We start from the raw sequence: 20,181 nt of genomic DNA on the forward strand, positions 1-20,181 counted from the left end.
AGTGGACAGACCTGATTCCACACAAGAACAGTATGTCACTAATGTAGAGTTGAGCATTGACCATGTGTGGGTCATAGGTCAGGCATGTCCACATGTGCAGCAAAATTACAGGGCATAAGATCAACAGTCTGAGTTCTGTGAGTGAAGTGAAGAAACTGTGTTCACACGTTCATTCAATATGAATCACATTTGGGTTCTGCAACAGTTTCTATCATCCAAAACCTGAACCCTTGAGATTTGGCCCCTATTCTGTGTACATCGCAAATTCCTTCATCTAATAATAAAGTTTAGTCCTTTATGTAAATATTTCTAGTATCTGACACCAAATACAGTTCTTAAGATTTTCAGTGTTATTCATAGTGGACACTGCTCTTCTACTTTACCAGAATCGGCAGCATATAGTGCTTTTCACTTCTCTCTAAACTATGTTCAAAAGCTAAATTATTTTTATTCACAGTCATTAAAATATATCTACTTTGCCTCTCCTTTCATGTCTTTTTAAGGATGGGGCATGTGAAATGCTATTACCCTACTGTTTCACATTAAATTTACTGAGACTTCTTTTTATTCACTCATTTTCTGTTAGATTGCAAAATATCAAGAGACAATATGAGCTGTCTGGATGACATACCTTTTAAAATGTCCAAGAGCTTTGAAGATGACTCTGCGGAAGGCACCAACTTAATCAGTTTAGCCGACTTTGATATTCCTGACTGCACTGAGATCCTAATGTGCACACTGGTAGGTTAGTCTCTGTTCTTAGAGCCTTTGTTAATTTTGATCTCATATTAATATCCATGATATTAAGAGTAGCTTAATATTTTTTTCCCACTGAAAAGGAAAAAAAATCCTTGAAATATTTCTTTCCTGGACTAAACAGACACCTGTTTTTGCAGTCTCATACAAGGCCAAAGATTGGTAGGGCAAAGCCCAGATCCTGCTTTGGCCTGTGCCCCAGGACCTGAAAGGGAATTTTGGCCAGCCAAAACTACCCACTCTGGCTAGGACATATGCTGCAGTGTGGTGTATTCTGACAGGCTTAGACCCTGTTCACATTACAGTTGAACATTGTGTTTAAATGCACACATTGATTGCTAGAACAGTTTTGTCCGTCATAGGAAACTACTGTGGATTTTCCCCATTGGCTGGCTGTAGTACTTTTTTATCACTATCGTTTTGGTGGTGGTTATTCCAGAACCCACTAGGGCAGATTTCCTAGGTTACAGTTGTTGCTAGCACAGTTTCAACCATAGGATGGACAGGATTTTAATTGGAGTCCTCTTTGTAAAAAGAACTGCTTTGGTTTCAGAGATGTCCCACAAGTTCTCACCAATAGGCGGAGTCATTGCACTTTATTCTTGGCAAGCCTGTCTTATGTAGGACTCTTCGTAACAGAGATTGATGCTGTTTACTCTTGCCTGGAGGAGCTGCAAAGTTTTAAAAACCACATCGCACTTCTTCACTAGTTCATTGTTGCTCAGCTCTGCTTTGCTCCCTATTTTAAATATCTCCAATATGCTAAGAATAGTTTTTTGAAGGAGATTGCTGCATCTGTGCCTTATGCACCATGTGTAAAACTGGTAATTGACGGCTGAGAGGTGTGCAGTCTCCTGATTTTCACGTTTGTGTTTGCACAGGCATACCAGTTGCCTCCTTCTCTCAAATTCTGACCTTCATATTTTACTTTGGAAAAAAACAATATTATTCTTCACTTGAATTTGATAAAAGCTGCAAGATTGGATCTAAAAATCTTTCCTCAAAGTTTGGTGTGTTTTCGCTCTGGGGATTTGGTTCAGGTCCATCTCCAGTCGTAACTCTAGCAAGTACTGGGCCTAATTGTATGTAAGTGGTAATAACAGAACTTGTGGTCTGACTATGGGATATATTTGTCTGACAGCCCATGAGAGTTCTAGTCTGGCGAGCTCCAGGGCATGATATAAGATTTATTTGTTCAATCAGGTCTTTAGACTTACATCACAAATATATTTACATTTTAAAACAAAGTATATGAAAATAGTACCTCTTCTACTTCTATGCCAACACCCTCAGTCCACAGTTCTGTGTTTCCCCTTCCCCAGTACTGTAGGTGATAAATACTTAAAACAAAGCATAAGGTTTTGATTGTGAGCTCAACTCTGGAAGCTATTTGGTTTCTAAGCATTACTCAAAGATTAAAAAAAAAACCCCGAAGTTCCAGTGTGAATTTATTTGAGTTGGATGTAATTATTTCTGAGAGGCGGATACAGGTCTATGTTCAGGATTACAGATACTGGGGCAGACTGTGGATATTGGCATAACTCCCTTGCCTGAGATGGAGCTCTGCTGATTTACACCAGCAGAGGATGTGGCCCATTGTGTCCAGTCCTGCACCCCTTAATCTTGCAATTAGTTCTATTCTAAGCATTACTCAGGTGAGTAAGAGTGAAGGTTTGAACCCATAAAAGTCTTTTAACTGACATCACATCAGGTTATTTTTTTTAAATACTGAATTATTCTGCTTACTGCTATTTTACAGCATGATTTCTCATTAGAAAGAAAGGTGCTTTACTGGATTGAGGCTGCTTCTGGGCAAGAAACTCCTTGGTATGGAGTTACTACTGGTGCTGTGCCAACAGCTCCACCTTGCTGGCTGCTTTTGGTTGATCCTAAAGAAAACTATGTCATCAATACACAGAACGAGGAGAGAGCTGATGGGAAAGCAAAGGATGGTGTGACACACACAACCTCTGTTCGGAGATGTGTAAGCCTAAGTGCTGCTGATGTGAAATATGGCCCTTCCACAGCCAGAGGTGCCCCATCTGAGACGGAAAGTGAGGACTGGTACTCTGAAGAGAATGAGTATTCTGAGGACGATGAGTATTCCTCAACTACTGGTGAAGAAAGCAACAAAGAAGAAGAAAACATTTTGGATAACAAATTTGTTGAAAGCGCCATGCCTCAGCATTCCAGAGTTCACCAGTTTAGACCAAGGACTTCTCCGGTATTGTTAGATCCACCTTCTGAAAACTGCTGCCATGAGCCAGTTACCGCAAATCTGATCAAGCAGAGAAGATCCATGATTTTATTTAATAATATGAAGAATGAGTTGGAAGAAGCCAAAAAGAAGTTAGCTGCTTTAGTGCATCCTTTAAATAGAGCATCTGTTGAAAGGAAACTGGCTCCAAGACCGGTTTCTCTCTACCAGCGCTCTCGAAGTAGCAGAAATCTTAGATACGGACCTGCCTCGGATGTATCCTTGATGGGAACTTTAACCCCAACACCTCCACCTACCCCTTGCTGTAGTCCCAGGACAACTTCTGCTGCTAGATCAATACCTCCAATAAGAAACCATAAACCCACAGTTGCGGTAAGATACGGCTTTTTGATACCGTGTACCTTTGTCAGTGCTACCGATAGTAGTCACACAGCCCCATGTAAAGTGGTGTGAGAGAGAAAGAGGACAATGCAAGCTATATAGCAGTATTTCCCAAACTTAGGAGCTGAGGAAATCATAAGCATTTGGCCTTCGTTATATGTTGAGGCTGAAAACACTGAAAAAATTAATTGAGGAAAGTTGAGTAGTGGTTGGGGGACAGGCTTTCACCAGAGCTGGTCTAAACTTTTTGCTGAAAATTTTTTTCAATGAAAAAAATGCCTTTTGGGTGACATTTTTGTGAGACGGTTTCCATTTTCATAAAAGAACTACAACCATTTTGATTATTGCCAACTGGCAATGAAAAAACAGTTTTCGACAACGGAAATTTTTTTTGGTTTTCAATGAAAACCTGAAACTGTAAACAATTTTTGTTTCTTTGACATTTTTGGCAGGAAATAAAATACATTTCGCAACCATCTCTTGTTGTATCCCACACACAGCTGCCTCCTCAGTTCGCTCTTTTGGCAGTCTCAGAAGGGATGCCATGGATTGAATGAACATGAAGACTAAACTACTTTCTCACCCCTAAGGTGCAGCTCAGGGTGGAAGTACTACACTATAACTGTCTCTTTTGTCCCTGTTTCGTTGGTAGAAAGACCTCAACTTTCACTGCTGCCAATTCTGGCACCTCTTACTTGCACAAAATTCACTTTTAAAAAGTCTAAACAGGAAAGAAATAATTATGAACTAGTTCCATAGTTACATTATAATGTCTGATCATGTCAGCATAGAGTAAGTACCACAAAATGACAGAATGAATGTTGCAGTTTCTGTCATCTTAAATTTTCAAATTCTATCATAACTACTTGAGAGATGTCAGACTTTTGTTACTTAAAAGCCACAGGTACAGTGACCAAATAAATGAAAGGCAACCTCAAGTTATATTTACTTGCATGAGATTTAGAGAGAGTAATTATGGGGTGGTTATATGCCTATGCGTACTCTTGTAAACTAAACCATTGTTAAATTTAATTACTTATCCATCATCCCAATCTATTCAGCTATCATACATCATACTGTATTCCGTAAGCCCCTAAACGGGGTGAGCACTTCTCAGCATGAGACATTTTCTAGGATCTCAGATGGCTTTGTCTTTCTCTCTTGCTTATGGTTTTATATCTTTATACACACAACACACTCTTAAATAGGAGATCAAGTGTTTAGACGGTCACTTTTTTTAAGTCTTCGCCACCTGACTATCATCTCATTGATATTATAATAATTTCCTGCTTGGCCAACCAACGACAAGTAAAGAGCTTATTGGAGTTAGGAACAGGATTCCCTGAGAATTAGAAGCTGGATGTGATCAGTTTACCATATCAGCATCCTTTGATCTGTATTTGAATCCATGCCTAGACTTAATTAAGTCTAGTCTCATTTGAAGGGAGAGCCTGTGGACAAATTGTTGTAGCTGTCCCCACGTAATAACTAGATTGGGTTCTTTTGTTTGTTTTTATTTTTAGAGTGCACAGCTTAAAGTTTTCCCAAATTTCCAGTGTGCAGACATTGTCATCTCGGTCTGTTCAGAGTTTCCCTGGAAACATAAATTTTGATCTCAGTAAGGTCATTTGAAGTTAACTTTAGAATATGTTTGAACAGGATATATAACACACAAATTCACATGCATGATAGCTAACCTGTACTGTAATCATTTATTTATACGCTCTCATACAGAACCAGAAGGGAATTGTTCCATTTATTGGAATTTTCCTCTGGTTGCCCTGTCTAATGAAATTATGTTAAATGACAAATGCCAAAATGATGCTTTTGAACCTCCACAATTACCTTGTTGTTCTAGAAGAGGAGAAAAAGTATTCTTTTAATAGTTCCACATAGTACTAAATGCTAGTATCTTGTAAATGAATGTGTTTTAATTAGCGAACATAAAGTATTGTGTTTATTTTTCAGTCCCTCAGCCCCTATTCCTGTCTTCCACCCCCTTCTGGGGCTCTGCGACATCCAAGTTCCCACAGAACTCATCCAGATTCAACAGCTGACCTCCTCTCGGCATTAAGCCAAGAGGAACGTGACCTTATTGAGCCAGTTATAGCCTTGGGTTATCCGATACGCAGAGCAATCCTCGCCCTTCAGAAGACTGGAAGACAAAGTTTAGGTCAGGTTAGTGGAGCCAGTATTGCTTTACTTAAATGGTATGGAAAATACTTGATAAAGAACAATCCTGTAAGAAGCTTCTTAGTGCAATATCATCTGGTAACTAGCCAAGTCTTAAAAGAGACGCCCAGTTCTGCTTTTGGGAAACTGTAGTAGTTTATCATACGTCCTAATAAGAACTGAAGTAATTCAGGATTTTTGCCTTAGATCTTCAGTTTTTAAGTAATAAAATTGGCTTGCATTATGTTCAGCCACATTCCCATAGGTAATACTAGTTGCTGTTTTACTATTTTATAGTGTTCTATTTATTATATAGAACCAAAAACCTACATCGGTGACCTAAAGCACAGTGTTATTTTGAAGTGAAGATTTTTTGTGTTCATGGTATGGAAACATTTTTGCTAACAGATTTTTTTTTTCTCAGTCATTGGATCAATATGATTTATCGCCGTGGCTCATCTAGTCAGAACTGGAGTGTGTAATTCCCACTAAGATTTCTTGCTTTTTCACCAGAATTAAAGAATTTGTTTCAGAATGGTGATTAGTCACTGGATACGTACAAATAATGCCTTGGCATTATACTGGGTCATGAAATATTCTAATTTGTCACCAATGCATACATATCACTTATAGTTATCTTAGTGGATGCCTCTCTGCACTAACTAATATCTGAGCACATGCCAATCTTTAATGTATTTATCCTCACAACCCTATGAGGCGGGAAAGTACTGTTATCCCATTTTACAGATGGGGATCTGAGGCCTAGAGAGTGACTTGCTGAACGTCACACAGGAATTTTGTGGCAGAGGAGGGAATTGGAACTAGGTCTCCCAAGTGACCGGCTAGCACTCTATCCACTAGATCATCCTTCCCAGACCAATTCTGCTGTTTAATGCAAGTATTTCTGTAATCCAAATTGGTGAATGTTATTTATTCTACTCACAAAGACTTAAAACAAGCCACATACAGAGAAGTGGGCAAAGTGCAGCCTACATGCCCTATGTAGTTAATGGAGTCATGCAGTGTGCTCCTGACCATGGGTGCCGCCATCATCTTTAATATGGAGGGTACAGCCCACAGAGGCTATACATCCCAGCAGGCAGTGCTTCATATTACAGATGAGGTTGGCTGCAATCTGCTCCATTTTATGCAAATTGTCTGTGGCACTCAGGTTCTCACAAAGTTACCAGTGCAGCCCTTAGCTAAATATGTGGTTGTATCCTTCTGCTCCCTATACTGGTCTCTCTCTTTCACCAGCATGATTTCCTCTCTCCTCTCTGGTTGTGTAGGGGCACAGCCCAGATGAAATATAATGGTTAGCTATGAAGACTTCCAGGCTCAAATTACCGGTGTAAGTCTGACCAAATTAGGCTAAAGACCTTGCTGGAAAAATTTTTCCACCAAAAATTAAAAAGAAAAGAAAAATTAAGACTATTCATTGCTCCTTAGTGTCATGTTGGGCTGCAGTGTGGTGCTGACAACTACAGGCAGGGTGATTGACAGTAACATCATATGGTAGCCAAAAATCACTGCATTCTTTATGGTGTTGAGTAAATCTGCCAGAAACTACCCTGATTCCCAAAGCAAGATTTTTCAAGCTTTAGCCTTAAAGAGGCAACATTCACCCCAATTTTGACAAAAGAACATGGTTAAAAGGCTCATACAGGGATAGGGATTGCTATAATGAGTCAGTGGGCCATATAATCCAGTATCCTATCTCCACCAGTCACCAGTATCACATGGTTCTGAGGGATATGGAAGAATTCCAAAGTGGATGGACAATTGTGGAATAACCTGCCCATAATGGAAGTCTCTTCCTAACCCCTATCAGTTAGTGGGTGGCTTATGGCTGACAGAAGTAACAGTTCTTCAAAACTTTTTGATAGTCCTTGTTCATTCCCTTTGGGGCACCTGGCATTGGCCACTGTTGGATACTGGGCTAGATGGACCTTTGGTCTGACCCAGTATGGCTGCTGTTATGTTTTTTGTTTCTAATGTAACTGTTCTCATTATCTGCCTAAATGCCCATTTTAAAAAAAACTTCTTCTAACTCTTAGCCTCAATTATACTATTTTGTTGTAGTAGAGAGTTCCGCAGGCTGATTATGCATTGTGTAAAAAAGTTCTGTCAGTTTTAAATTTTGCTGTCATTCCACTTATTTGACTGTCTTATTGTTCTGGTGACACAGAATACTTTAGGGAAGTTTTTAACAGTGGATTTCCCCACCCTTGGTCCAGAGCTTGCTCCCAGGGAAGAATAATGGTTTTCCCCCATCCTTCATTTTGAAGCCATCACTTTTCTCCATTTTGGTTCGACCTATTCTTGCAGTCAATGCCATTCCTGTGCTTCATCTCTGGCTGTGATGCTGGAACTTACAGGCTGCTCTCTGATTTGGCTGGCAAGACACTTAAAACCAGTGTACAGTGCATCCTGTTTTAAGCAGCCGCCTGTGGAACCATCAGAAATTGGTGGCCTAGGAGAGAAAGGCCTTTTTTGTGAAGGTCAAACAAACTTGTAATGGAAATCTTGAGAATACATTCAAGTGAATGTGTAAGCTATGGGCTTGTTAACTTGTTTGAGTCATTGCATTGCTTTTCTCTGATATGAAAAAACAAATATTGTTCTGCATAGCATGACAGGTAACATAATGAAGGGGGGGCAGGGGGACAGATGAATTACCAAGCTACAAGTGTACTGAAGAACTTCAAAATTGGTTTGTACCTTAGTATGTTCCATAGATTATAATGCCAGAATAAAAACTCTGTTGAGAAGTTTTCTTTGATATAAGACGCTCGCACTGAGGCTACCTGGTGTTTATAACCATCCTTAACCTTATTATAAGACACAGGAAAAAACCCAGAGAGAACAGCTTAGGATAGATGCAAGCATTAAAACTGTGTATGTGTTTAGTTTTAGTTTTGGAGAACATGCCTGTCTAATGTTTTGTGGGTGCATTAATATTCTTGAAAACCAAATGCAAAACTTGTTGTTCCTAAATACATTCCTCCAGGATAAGCTAGCTACATTCTTTCTCCACCTCCACAGGCAAAAGATTAGTCTATACTGTACCATGAAGGTTGATAGGTCACAATATTTAGAAACCTGTTTTTGTTTAGTCTTACTGATGTTTTTTTATAATGCTGAAATCATCCTGTTTTGCACAATTCCACACCATGCTTACACAAAATGTCAGATTCTCTGAATTGTTTGCTTCTGCAGTGAACATTGTAAGCCAATGTCCCTGTTAATGGTCAAAGAAATATTGTCAACAGAACTGGCTTTTTAAGAAGGAAGGTCATGAGACCAATAAAAACAGCAAGTTATTCACGTAAACGGCAAGCAAATAGAGGCTGTAATATTTGATTTGATAATAGCAAGTGAATTTAGGTTGTTCTTGTTAATCCTCATTACCGCACTGCGGGAGAAATGAGTATTCGGCCAAATTTTTTTCTTAGCTTTAGAAAGCTTTTTTTTTTTTTTTTTGGACATTTAGCAAGTTTTATGATCTTTTAGTGAATCCTTCTACTGGCTTTGATGCTGTTAGTCTGGCGGAGGGCCACTTGTTTTCTTTTAGTAGTAAAGACTTTGTAGATTATAAGTCAAATTCTCCTCTGGCATCAACAGACACAACTTCAAGTGAAGTCTATGGAGTTGCACCCGCTTACATCAAGTGGTGAATTTGGCCCTGGCTATTTTTACCGTTGTATATTTCATTTATTGTTTGTCACATAAGTTTTTGGGCAGTGAATGGCTTATGTGGTATTTATAAGATACCACTGGGAATTGTGCTGTCAGCACTCCAAGAACAATGAGGAAAGCCAAAAATAACTGTTTGCTTTCAGTAATGACAGCTAACAGGCCTCCATTGGGTTGAGGGGCATATTCTGCTCAGAATTCTGGAGCAAGCCCTTAGAGGGTTGAAGTTTTGAACATCAGGAGTGACGCTGTGAGCATGGCAGGTTAGAATTCAGCACCACCTAGCTCTTTAATGGTACAGTCTTTAAAAAAACAAACTTTAAAATACTTTTTTCCCCCCACATCAAGTAGAGTTCAGATTTCTGGATTCCCCGGGGGAGGGGAAGTCTCTCCATTTGTTCATATTTCCCACACCCAGAGAATGGGAAGATCTTAGATGATTATCTTCTCCAGGGAAGTGATGAAAGTCCTGCTGCCTGAGTCACTGAAAACTCGTAGGAACAAAACATTAGGCAATGGACTGAATGGAACAAGTTTGTGTTGACTCTTTCCCATCTCTTTTTTTAAATTTGTGATCCTCCCTCTACTAAAAACTGGTGCAAAAATACAGCTGACCTTAATGGAGACTGAAAGACAAAAGGCCTAGTTTCCTGAAGTGTGGCTGTAATATACAGTTTTTGCCAGCTTGTGGGATAATGGTACAATGCGCAAATTACTTATATTCCATGCTTTTCTTGTTACAATCCTAGTCTATTCTCCAATCCCAAATTCAATCTGAACAGTCCAGCGTTAGCACCATTGGGCACCTAAGAATTTAGGCCTGATTAAGAAAAACATCCAATTTTACACTTTTTTTTTTTTTTTTTAAGTAAAGGGCCAAATCCTTAGTTGATATAAATCAGTGTAGCTTACTCAGGCTACCCTGATTTGCACCAGCTGAAGATCTGGCCCACCCTGAGGGAATGTGTGCATAAATAAGCCTCATACAACACCAGGGTTGAAATCCTGGCTCTACTGAAGTCAATGGCCAGAATTTTACGAAGCAGGGGACCCAGCCTCTCAACCAGGAAAGCTGCACTCGAGGCCTTTAGGGATTTTCCACCACGATGGAACAATTTGTTCCTTCCTGTACATCTGGCTCTGGGTAATAAGATCCTCATCCCCTCGAGGAGCTCTGGTAACACCTCAATCATAAGAACAACCTCCAAGACAGAGCCTCCATATTGCAGGGCTTTGGAGTGGTGGGCAGGCAGACTCCTTCAATCAAAGATTTCATATACAGGCAATAGATTTTGATTGCTGCTCACCCTCTCTCCCTGAGGTTATATTAACTCAGTTTCTTTGTTGTTGTCTCTCTGTTGTAGTTTCTCAGTTACCTTAGTGCCTGCGACAGGTTGCTGAAACAGGGCTATGAAGAGGGGCAGGTGGAAGAAGCCATGGAAATGTTCCAGTACTCGGAGAAGAAGGTTAGGTGCCTTCAGAGCAAAGAGTCATGTTGCTTAGGCCTTGTATTAGAGGTGGGACTGAATCAAACTCCCAGCACGACCTCCAGAACCCCTTTCCTTGTGGGCTACACCGAGCTGTTGAGGAATCCAGCTCTGCCTCACACAGGGAGTGCAGAGTATTTGTGAATGGCTCCATTACTGCCCCCGCCCCTTGCAGTGGAAACACTATGGTTCTATAGCCTCTGCACTGATGAATTCTATACTGCCTGGGCACCAGCCTCCCCTGTGGCCCATCTACCTACTAGTTCCACAATGAGTTGCCAAGGCCCCTATGCAGGCTCTCCACTCTGTGCCTTCCTTTCCCCAGACGGCCGAGCCATGGCACCGTGACTGTGTGTGAAGTCACTTTTGGCCAAGGGTGTTGGGAGGTGCCCCTAACAGTGTGAAAAGCTGGCACGGAAGAGGAGAAACACTACCTACCTTCGGGTCTGGACTGTCTGGCAGAACCCCGAATTTCACAACATGCAGGATTGTACCTTTCACTTCTGCTGATTTAGTTGCAGATGAGAGGCTGTGGAAAATACTGAGGCCAGTAAAGATCTGGTGCAAGAATGAAGGGTATGGGGTGGGGGGGGGAAATAAATACCAGCTTGTGCTTAGTATATTTTTCTGATTTGATGTATCTTTTTCATGTAATTATTTCCTAATATAGACTGAAATTCTATTTCGTTACTCGATAATAGTCATAATTTTCCCCAAACTAGGAGTATTTCACCGTTCTGTTGGATAGGGGCCACTTTAGAACCAGACTGACCCCCTTTTGGAATTGGTGAAGTGAGTGACTGTTTTATCACAAACAGTATTGAAATAAAGAAACAATAGTTGTTACCTGCCGTTAAAAGCTAGCCTCTTTGTCAGTTCCATCCATGGCGTGTGTCCAGAAAAAGGACATTTTCTCTCTTTTAGAGAGATGGGACCAGATTTACCACTGGTGCCGGCAGGTGTCACTCCATTAAATCAGTGGACAGGTGTCCACTTTTATCTGTGGTGAATTTGGCCCAGGGTTTTCAAATTGTTCTGTTCCTGGTTCTGCATGGGCAGCCCCTGCAAGTATATGGAGCCTCATTGACTTCCCTGGGGCCCTGCCTAAGCACAGGAATTCACCTGTAAGGAGCAGCATTCAGAATCAGGGCTTTACCATCCACATTCTGTGCCATTGATTTCAACATTGTTCTTTAAATGTAATTAATCCTGCTAGATCATATAGATCGATTGCATCCTTTCACATACTGCTGCTTCTGCTGAAACCTTACAATGAATTCTCCTTGAATCGATAATGATAAAATAACTTCCTTCTTGTTCCTTTTCCCCCCCCAGGCAGCTGAATTCCTGCATCTTTTAGTGCAATTTAAGGATATGGGTTTCCAGCAAGCTGAAATCAAAGAGGTTCTTCTGCTTTGTGAGAATCATAGAGATAAGGCACTAGAAGAGCTGATGACACGAACACAGGGATCAAATCTCTGGTAACAGTGACATCTTTTCATCTCTAGACTGACCACCACCATAGACCCATGTGTGTCAGTTTCATTCTAGATGCAGGCTGTTAATTTAGTGAAAGACATGACTATAGCCCCTCAAGAAATAAGCCATTAAAGTTGCATCTCATTCTCGCCTCACTTTCTGTGAACATCTATTACAAGTGGCTTTGTCACTGTACCATAGCAGTGGCTTTATATCAGAAACTTTTCTCCGTACCTCCACTTTCCACATGCGCACCTTGACTATCTTATCTCACTGTTTTGGATAAAATGGAATTGGATCCAAGCCCCCATGTGGCTTAAATTCTGCAAAAACCGGGACATGGCTTACAAGGCTTTGCAAAACATGGCCTCCTCAGTACAATACCAGCAAATATAGCCAGATGTGAACTTTACACAACACAAGCCAACAGAAAAGGTTTCTGTTTGTTTGTTTTTTTTATAAAAGCAGGACATTTCCCCAGAAAATTAGTTCCTGTTTTCTTGAGATGAGTCCTCCTGTCTGAAGTGTGTAACCAAATTCTAGATTTCAGCCTAATAACATTGGCTTCCCATTTAAAAGGATAAAGGTAAAATGAATACAATATTTAACTGAGTGTAAGAGAAGAACAAAGGCTTCTGTTGTAATTTTGTTGATAACTAATATATCATGTTTATCAAGTAAGATGAAATATGGCTTATGCAAGACGTATGCCCTGCATGAACAGGAATTTTCATGAAATTTGGAAGAGAACTGAAGGAAAGATTCTGCTCTGTGTCCAATTGAAGAAAGTGCAGAGAAGCAGCACAATTCCAGAAGGTGGGAAGTGGTGGCTCAAATAATCAAGTTTTGCACAGTCTTTGAGATCTGGAAAATTTGGATGTAGGCTTTTTTTCTGGTGTAACTGACATACAAAGAATGTAACTGATCCAAATCACCTTCTTGGATGTCTCTCTGCCCTTTGCAACATTACAGGGATAATGTTGTCACATAGATGAACTCAAGCATTTGATTTTCCTTTGAATTAGTCATAGATGTAATTGCTTGTGAGCAAGGGATATTTTCTTTTTTTTTCTTAAATATGTTTATTGTGTCTTTTCCTATGAAAATGCCAACTGGCACAACTTAGCAGGGACAGTCCTTAATTAGCTGCAGAATATTTACCGTTTTCCATTGTGTCCTTCCAAAAGCTTTCATAGTGCAATCTATTTCAGCTGAGTTAAACAATCTGTCCTTACATTTCTCCCCCATGTTCCCATTTATAGTTTTAAATATCGTTGTTTAGAAAATGCCCCTCTGTTACTGCTTGATATCCTACCACCCTCCTGAGGTGTCACAGCAGGGCTGGAACACCGGCTCTTGAAAGAGAGGGTGATCTCATGTTAAGGCCCTAGACCAGAACAAGGGGACCTGAATTCAATTCCCAGCTCGGCTACAGGCTTCCTGTTGGACCTTGTACAATCTCTTAATTCCAATTATGAAATGGAGGTAAACTTTTCCCACTCTTTGTCTGTTTTAAATAGACTGTAGACTCTTTGGGGCAAAGACTCTCTCTTGTTATGGCATGCCATGGACCAGGTACACTTCTCAGGAAGTCTTGATTGTCTCGTCTATGCCTGCGTCACAGATCCTAATGAGTTCCCCTGCCTGGCCACATGCTAGGGTTGCTGTGAGGGGAATTTTAAGCCTTTGTCCTCTGGCTCCCTGAGGTATTTCAAGCTTCTAGAGCCTGAACGGAGCTCATCCCCTGCCCCAATCTCAAGGTCCCTAGGCACAATCTCTATGCACAGACCTTCTATCTGGCACCCTCTCCAAGGGTTGGAACCTGCTGACCATTCACCTAACCCCTCTGGGCACAGCACTGACCCTCCAGATTTCCTGGTACTTAAACACATGCCTCATCATGCATCCGATGAAGTGAGCTGTAGCTCACGGAAGCTTATGCTCAAATAAATTTGTTAGTCTCTAAGATGCCACAAGTCCTCCTTTTCTTTTTGCCTCTCCCAAAGTCCACCCAAAAGGTGCAAAGCTTCTAGGTTACAGGTTAATTCTCTCAAGGGCTCGCAGTAGTTGTGATGCAGTCAACACACACGTTGCCCAGTCAAACATTGCTATGCTCTTAACGGATAAAGCTCACAGGAGAGTACAGATCATACAAACCCTCCTAAATACAGTGTCCCTCATGGGCCTAAGCTTCCCTTGGGGTCTTTGGGAATCATCTGTCTTCCCTCAGGCAGGCAATGTCCTCCACCCCCATGCCTACCTTGCCCCTGCAGCAGACTTCCTCACCTTCATCTGGGGGAAAATGTTTCTCTCGCCCAGTCTCCTCCAGTGAGTCTCTTTAGACTCCCACTAGGGTCACCTACTTTTTTTGTTCTCCTGGTAACTTTCCATTACTTCCACCCTACTCCCTTCAGACAACCGGAGGAAGTGTCTTCTCCCAGCTAGAGGAAACAAACCCGTTGTCCCTAGGTGTTCTGTTTTGAATAGATGATTGCAGCTCACTCACCGTGGTCTCTGGCCAGCAGAAACTATGACACAACCCTGCTCGTTCATGGTGGAGCCACGTACAAGTAGGCTTCCATGACACAGTAATGTCATAAAGTCATCCATCACTCAGAAGTGGTACAGACAGAACCTGCAGTTCATCACAGACTAGAAGGGAATCGCTTTGATTCCTAGGCTTTTTATGCCTTCCCTTGGTATATAACTGCAGAGAGCAATATGGCTGTCCTACTGGAGAGATGCTCAAGCTACCGATATATGTTGTAAGTACAAAGCACTGAAACAAACAGGGACAATTCTGAAACCTTTACTCATGTGAGTAGTCCCAGTGAGATCAAAGGGACTACTTCAGTGAGTAACTCTAAATCTGCATATTAACACTTGGTCTCCAAATCAGAACACATGCTTTAAAAAAAAATTAGTTTGGCCAGTAAGTTAGTTCTGTGTGTGACAGGAATTCTGCAGCCGTATCCGTCACATACATACTTTTCCTTTCTTCACTTCCTTGCAGAAGTTTTTCACTTAGTTACACAAACATTTATTTTTGAACACAGTCCTTAAAAGGCAAGTCCATTCTACAGACAGAATTTTTCATCCCATTTATTGTTGCCAAGATGATGTCACTTTAGGAAAAAAAAGTCTTGCAAAACGTTAACATATGATTAAAGAAACAGTTTAAAATCTAACTTTGTATTCAGAGAAGTACACATAATTAAGATGTAAAGGAATAGATAACCATTGTGTGTTCCTCTCCAATGACTACAAAACATTCTGACTGCAGTATCTTTTGGGTAGGAAATAAAATTTGCAGATGGTTTTGTGCCCACTTATGGTAGAAGGGGTGACTGTGCCTAATGGTCTGTGTTTGAAAGTTTGTGTTGAGATTTTTTTTTTGGCTTTGTATAGCTGATTTTTCCCCACCTGTTCTTTTTTGAACAATTCTCCTTTCAGCCCTCCAAAGCGGGCCGTTCTATGTTCAGGTGGCTTATAGAGGCAATGGGTAGCTGACTCATCAGTTTTACTTTGTTGAGTGTTACTTTCACTTTAGCTTTGTGGACAAGTTAAGTTAATCAATGTATTCTTGCCTTGCGACATCACGTCTTGCACACTGAATCCCAACACAGGTTTCTTCTCTAAATGTTACAACTCTAGGACACTCTGTATTTTAGTCATGTGTATTTCAGGAAATCTAAAAGCTGTGGACAAAAACAAATGAAGGGAAGAAAAGGTGTCCACGGGGGCTAGAAGTTGTCTTGCTTGGCCTCTTTGAGGCTATACTTATAAGGAATGGAAAAAGCCTGCTGTATTAAACTATCCTGGATGAGTTACATAAGCCTGTAATAGTTATTTTAATTACTCTAAAAAGGGGGTTATGCGGATTACTCAGCTTAAGGTGATTTTAAAACATAATGACCTATATGTGCTGCTGTTAGTTTAGGAGACAACTGTGTTAAGTGTTAACTGACTTCAGCTAAGATAGGACATAACTTTGCCTTCACTGAGTTTATACTAGCCTGTTTGGAAGTAATAGTGGCAGGTTTCCAGTTGTAACAGTTTAGTTCTCTACTGGAGGTTTAAATGCAAACAGAGGTACAGCTTGCTTCTCGCTCGTAACATTGTTGTCAAATAATGCGTGCAATTATAAAAAGGTTAATGGAGCAGAATGACTGGAGGAGCACTCTGCTTTCTATCTTTGTCATACATGGTCTCATATCAAAAGGGCTTTCTACCGATCTTTAGCATCCTTGTACTAAGTAACATCTCATTTCAAAATAAAAAAGCAAAAATATAAAAATCAAAGCTGTTTATTATTTGAATTGAAAGCAACTGAACCAATGAGAGGAAGGATGATGGGAGTCCAAAGATAAAATCATGTCAACAAAGTGTTTACTAAATTGAATGTCCTCTGCGAATTCACAAGTGGATATGAATATCTTCAATGCAGATACTTTACTCCCTCTCTAGAGAAGGGTTGGCTCATTTTCAGAGCAACCAGCTATTTTCAGGATACCTGAGAGAGACATGCAGGGACTGACAAATTAAAAATGCCTTGACCTGAGACTAAAGGCCTTGTGATTGCATAATTTCTACTACTTAAAATGAAGCAGCCAATTAAGCATCAGCAGGCAGTGGGGTGTGTTACAAATTGTTGTAATGAGCCATAAAATCAATATCTCTGAGTCCCTGGCTTTTAGTGTTTAGGAGAGCTATGAATTAAAGTTCCTACACTTGCCTTTTGAAGGATAGCTATAGAGCCCCTGAAATCCAGCCACTAGATAGCGATCAAACCAGCACACAAAAGGGGTGGCAACGTAGTCCTTAATCATGATGACTACATCTATGAGGCCAAGGGACAACTCTCTGACACCCCTACCATAAAGAACTCGAAGACCCCATAAAACAATTTACACAGAAATTTAAAGATACCATCAAATCCTTCCCCAAAACATTTCCAAGACAATTTCTGCAACCTCTTCCCCCGTGAACTCACCCCAGGGACCTTCTACATGCTTCCCAAGACGTATAAATAAGGGAACCCCAGCAAACCAGTCATAGTTGGCCACTGCACTCTTACTGAGGGACAGGACTCATATAAACCATCTTCTAACCATTCATCACACTAAGGGCCAGCTTCTTCCAAGGTACTACCGACTTCCTCCAGAAACACTGCAACATTAACAATCTTCCCCTATCCTTGCTACCATGGATGTCACCTCCCTATACACCAACATCCCTCACCACAGCAGCATCACTGACTGTCTCAAATACAATGCTCAGAAATCCACCCCAAACACATCGCCAAATTCATCCATTTCATCCTCACCCACAACTTCACATTTCACAACAAACACTTTGTCTAAGCCATGGGTCAGGAGTATGAGGATGGCTCCCCAATTTGCCAACCTCTTCATGGGCCACCTTGAGGAAAACTTTCCAGAAAATGCACCATGATCGACTGAGTTACATTGATGATATTGTCATCCTGTGGGCAGACAACCTAAACTTCCTCATAGATTTCCACCACACCTTCACTAACCACCACCTATCCATCCAACTCTCTCTAGAACACTCCCACACCTGCATCAACTTCCTAGACACCATGATCAGCTTAAACAATGGAACCCTACAAATGACTATAAACAAGAAACCCATGGATCACCACATTTACCTTCACAGATCCCGCAACCACCACAGACATCCCAAGAAATCTGTTATCTGCAGCCAGGCACACCGATACCACAGAATTTGCTCCAAAGAGAAAGTCTAGGGGACATACCTAAGCACATTTAAAACCACCTTCGCTAAACCAGGACACTCCATGAGAGACGTAGATCACGTTGTGGAATGGGCCACCCAAATGCCAAGGGAGAAACTGCTTCCATACAGGAAAAAGAAACCTCCCTGGCCACATGCCCCTAGTTGTCACTTACTACTCCACACTGGAACGTACATGGGGTATCATCAAACAACTACAACCCATGTTTGATGGGGATTACATCCTGAAAGAAATGTTTCCTGAACCCCTTCTTCTGGCCTTCAAACAACCCCCTAACTTAGCCAAGCTCAACATCAAAAGCAAGCTCCCCACAGATACACCAACTCAAAGTGGCACCAGATCCTGCCATAACAATACATGCAAAATCTGCAGACATAACACCTCTGTAATGATCACCAATATCCCCCCTCCACAACAGACCTTTCAAGATTCATGGGTCCTACACATGCCTATCATAGCATGTGGTGAACCTCACCCAGTGCAACAGATGCCCCAACACCAAACATGTGCTTCATGTGGGTGATACCAGACAACCACTAACCTCCCGAATGAACTGACAGAAAAATTATACAAGACAAGCCCACCCTCTCACCTGTGGGCGAACACTTTTCACAAAGCGATCACTCCTTATCTGACCTCTCAGTCCCCATCCTCAAAGGAAATCTGCATAACAATTTCAAAAGGCAGGCCTGGGAACTTAAAGTCGTAACTGTGCTAAACACTAAAAACGAGGGACTCAACAGAGAGACTGATTTTATGGCTCATTACAACATTTTGTAACATTCCCCACTGCCTGCTAACCCTTAACTGCCCACTTCATTTTACATGGTCTCCTATGGCATGGGTGAAGCCTTTACACTTAACAATGTGTCCCATCTTATATTTAGCTTAGATGCTCTGGTACCTTCCCCAGTTCTGAAGAAAAGCTCTGTGAACCTTGTATGCGTACACCTTCTACCAGCAGAAGCTGGCCCAATAAAAGATATATAGTACTTCACCTACCTTGTCTCTCTATAGCAAAGCAAGCTCCCCACAGATACACCAAGTCAAAGTGGCACCAGATCCTGCCATAACAATACATGCAAAATCTGCAGACATAACACCTCTGTAATGATCACCAATATCCCCCCTCCACAACAGACCTTTCAAGATTCAGAAATATATAGAAATAGTGCCTAGCTATATAATTATTGGCTTCACTGGCATTTCCATTATAAACTTCTTTACCAAAGCATTCATATTGCAGCCTTACCATTTTGCTTCCAGGCCAAAACATGACACAGTTGGAATGGAGCTACATTGACTATTTGGATAGAGGCAGTAAATGAAGTGTTTTGGGCATCTTTGTCTTGAACTGAACAAACAGGCTTTTAAAATTTGCCCAGAACGTGTCTGGTCTGATCTGTCTGGACCAGGGAAATGTTTGGATTTCACAGTTCCCTTGCATTCCTGTGCAGAACTATGCTAACATTCTGAGGAGGTAGGGTAACAGCTGCAACCAGATACTGCTGCAGACTCGTTCTGTGCATTGTGCAATGAGGCCTCAATCCTGACTGGGGCCTCTAATAGAAGTAGTAAAAATCATACTCTAGAGATTCTCTTGCCACCTGCAATATTTGTGCATCCCCATTTCAAACGTCATGCTTGTGACTGACCGTGTAACTCTTTGTTGTTTGAAATGTTCATCCTGAAAGTGCATAGCTGAGGGCTGGAAAGTTCCTTGTCGTGTTGTGCATGACTTTAAGACAATACTAGCAGGAAATGTTCACACCTGTGGTGTAGATCTTGTTTCAATGAGCAGAACTCTAAGCTAAATCATGAGGTGGAAACTTTTCTGCCAAGTGGAGGTGAGATGGCTATTTTTGTGTTTCTTAATTTGGTAAAGTCACAACCGGCAAGTGCAAACTCATCAGTAGTATTGAACTTGGTTTGATCTGGCATTTCACTCTGGGCAGACATCCAAATGACATGACCTAATGGTGAGTTAAGGCCCATGCAACACTTAAGCTTTTGAAGTACAGTTAAGTGTGGCTAAAGTGGTCTACAGGCCTTGTGCTGCTGCAGAGGGGTGAATGTCACTGCTTACACAGAGATCTCTTGGCTTCCATGGGACTGCTTGTGCTGATACGACTTTATCAGGAGGGAAAGAGGCAGCAGCTGTGAGGGGCCCCACCCAGTAAGAAGTGATAATAATGAACAATAATGAACAAATG

The 20,181-nt window shown here is 41.2% G+C and overlaps 1 protein-coding gene across 1 annotated transcript in view; it reads left to right on the forward strand.

Moving 5' to 3' along the window:
• Positions 1–12,344, forward strand: part of LOC311527821 (programmed cell death protein 7-like) — a 30,228-nt gene extending 17,884 nt beyond the window's left edge. Inside the window, exons 2-6 of the mRNA XM_084642196.1 lie at positions 587–741; positions 2,516–3,346; positions 5,324–5,533; positions 10,588–10,689; positions 12,046–12,344. Coding sequence (XP_084498322.1) covers positions 610–741; positions 2,516–3,346; positions 5,324–5,533; positions 10,588–10,689; positions 12,046–12,195 — 1,425 coding nt within the window. The 5' untranslated portion in view covers positions 587–609 and the 3' untranslated portion in view covers positions 12,196–12,344. The remainder of the gene's footprint in view (positions 1–586; positions 742–2,515; positions 3,347–5,323; positions 5,534–10,587; positions 10,690–12,045) is intronic.
• Positions 12,345–20,181: the final 7,837 nt, after the last annotated feature.

Source organism: Lepidochelys olivacea (assembly GCF_965140295.1).
Source record: "Lepidochelys olivacea isolate rLepOli2 genome assembly, chromosome: 10".
NCBI classification, from domain to species: Eukaryota; Metazoa; Chordata; order Testudines; family Cheloniidae; genus Lepidochelys; species Lepidochelys olivacea.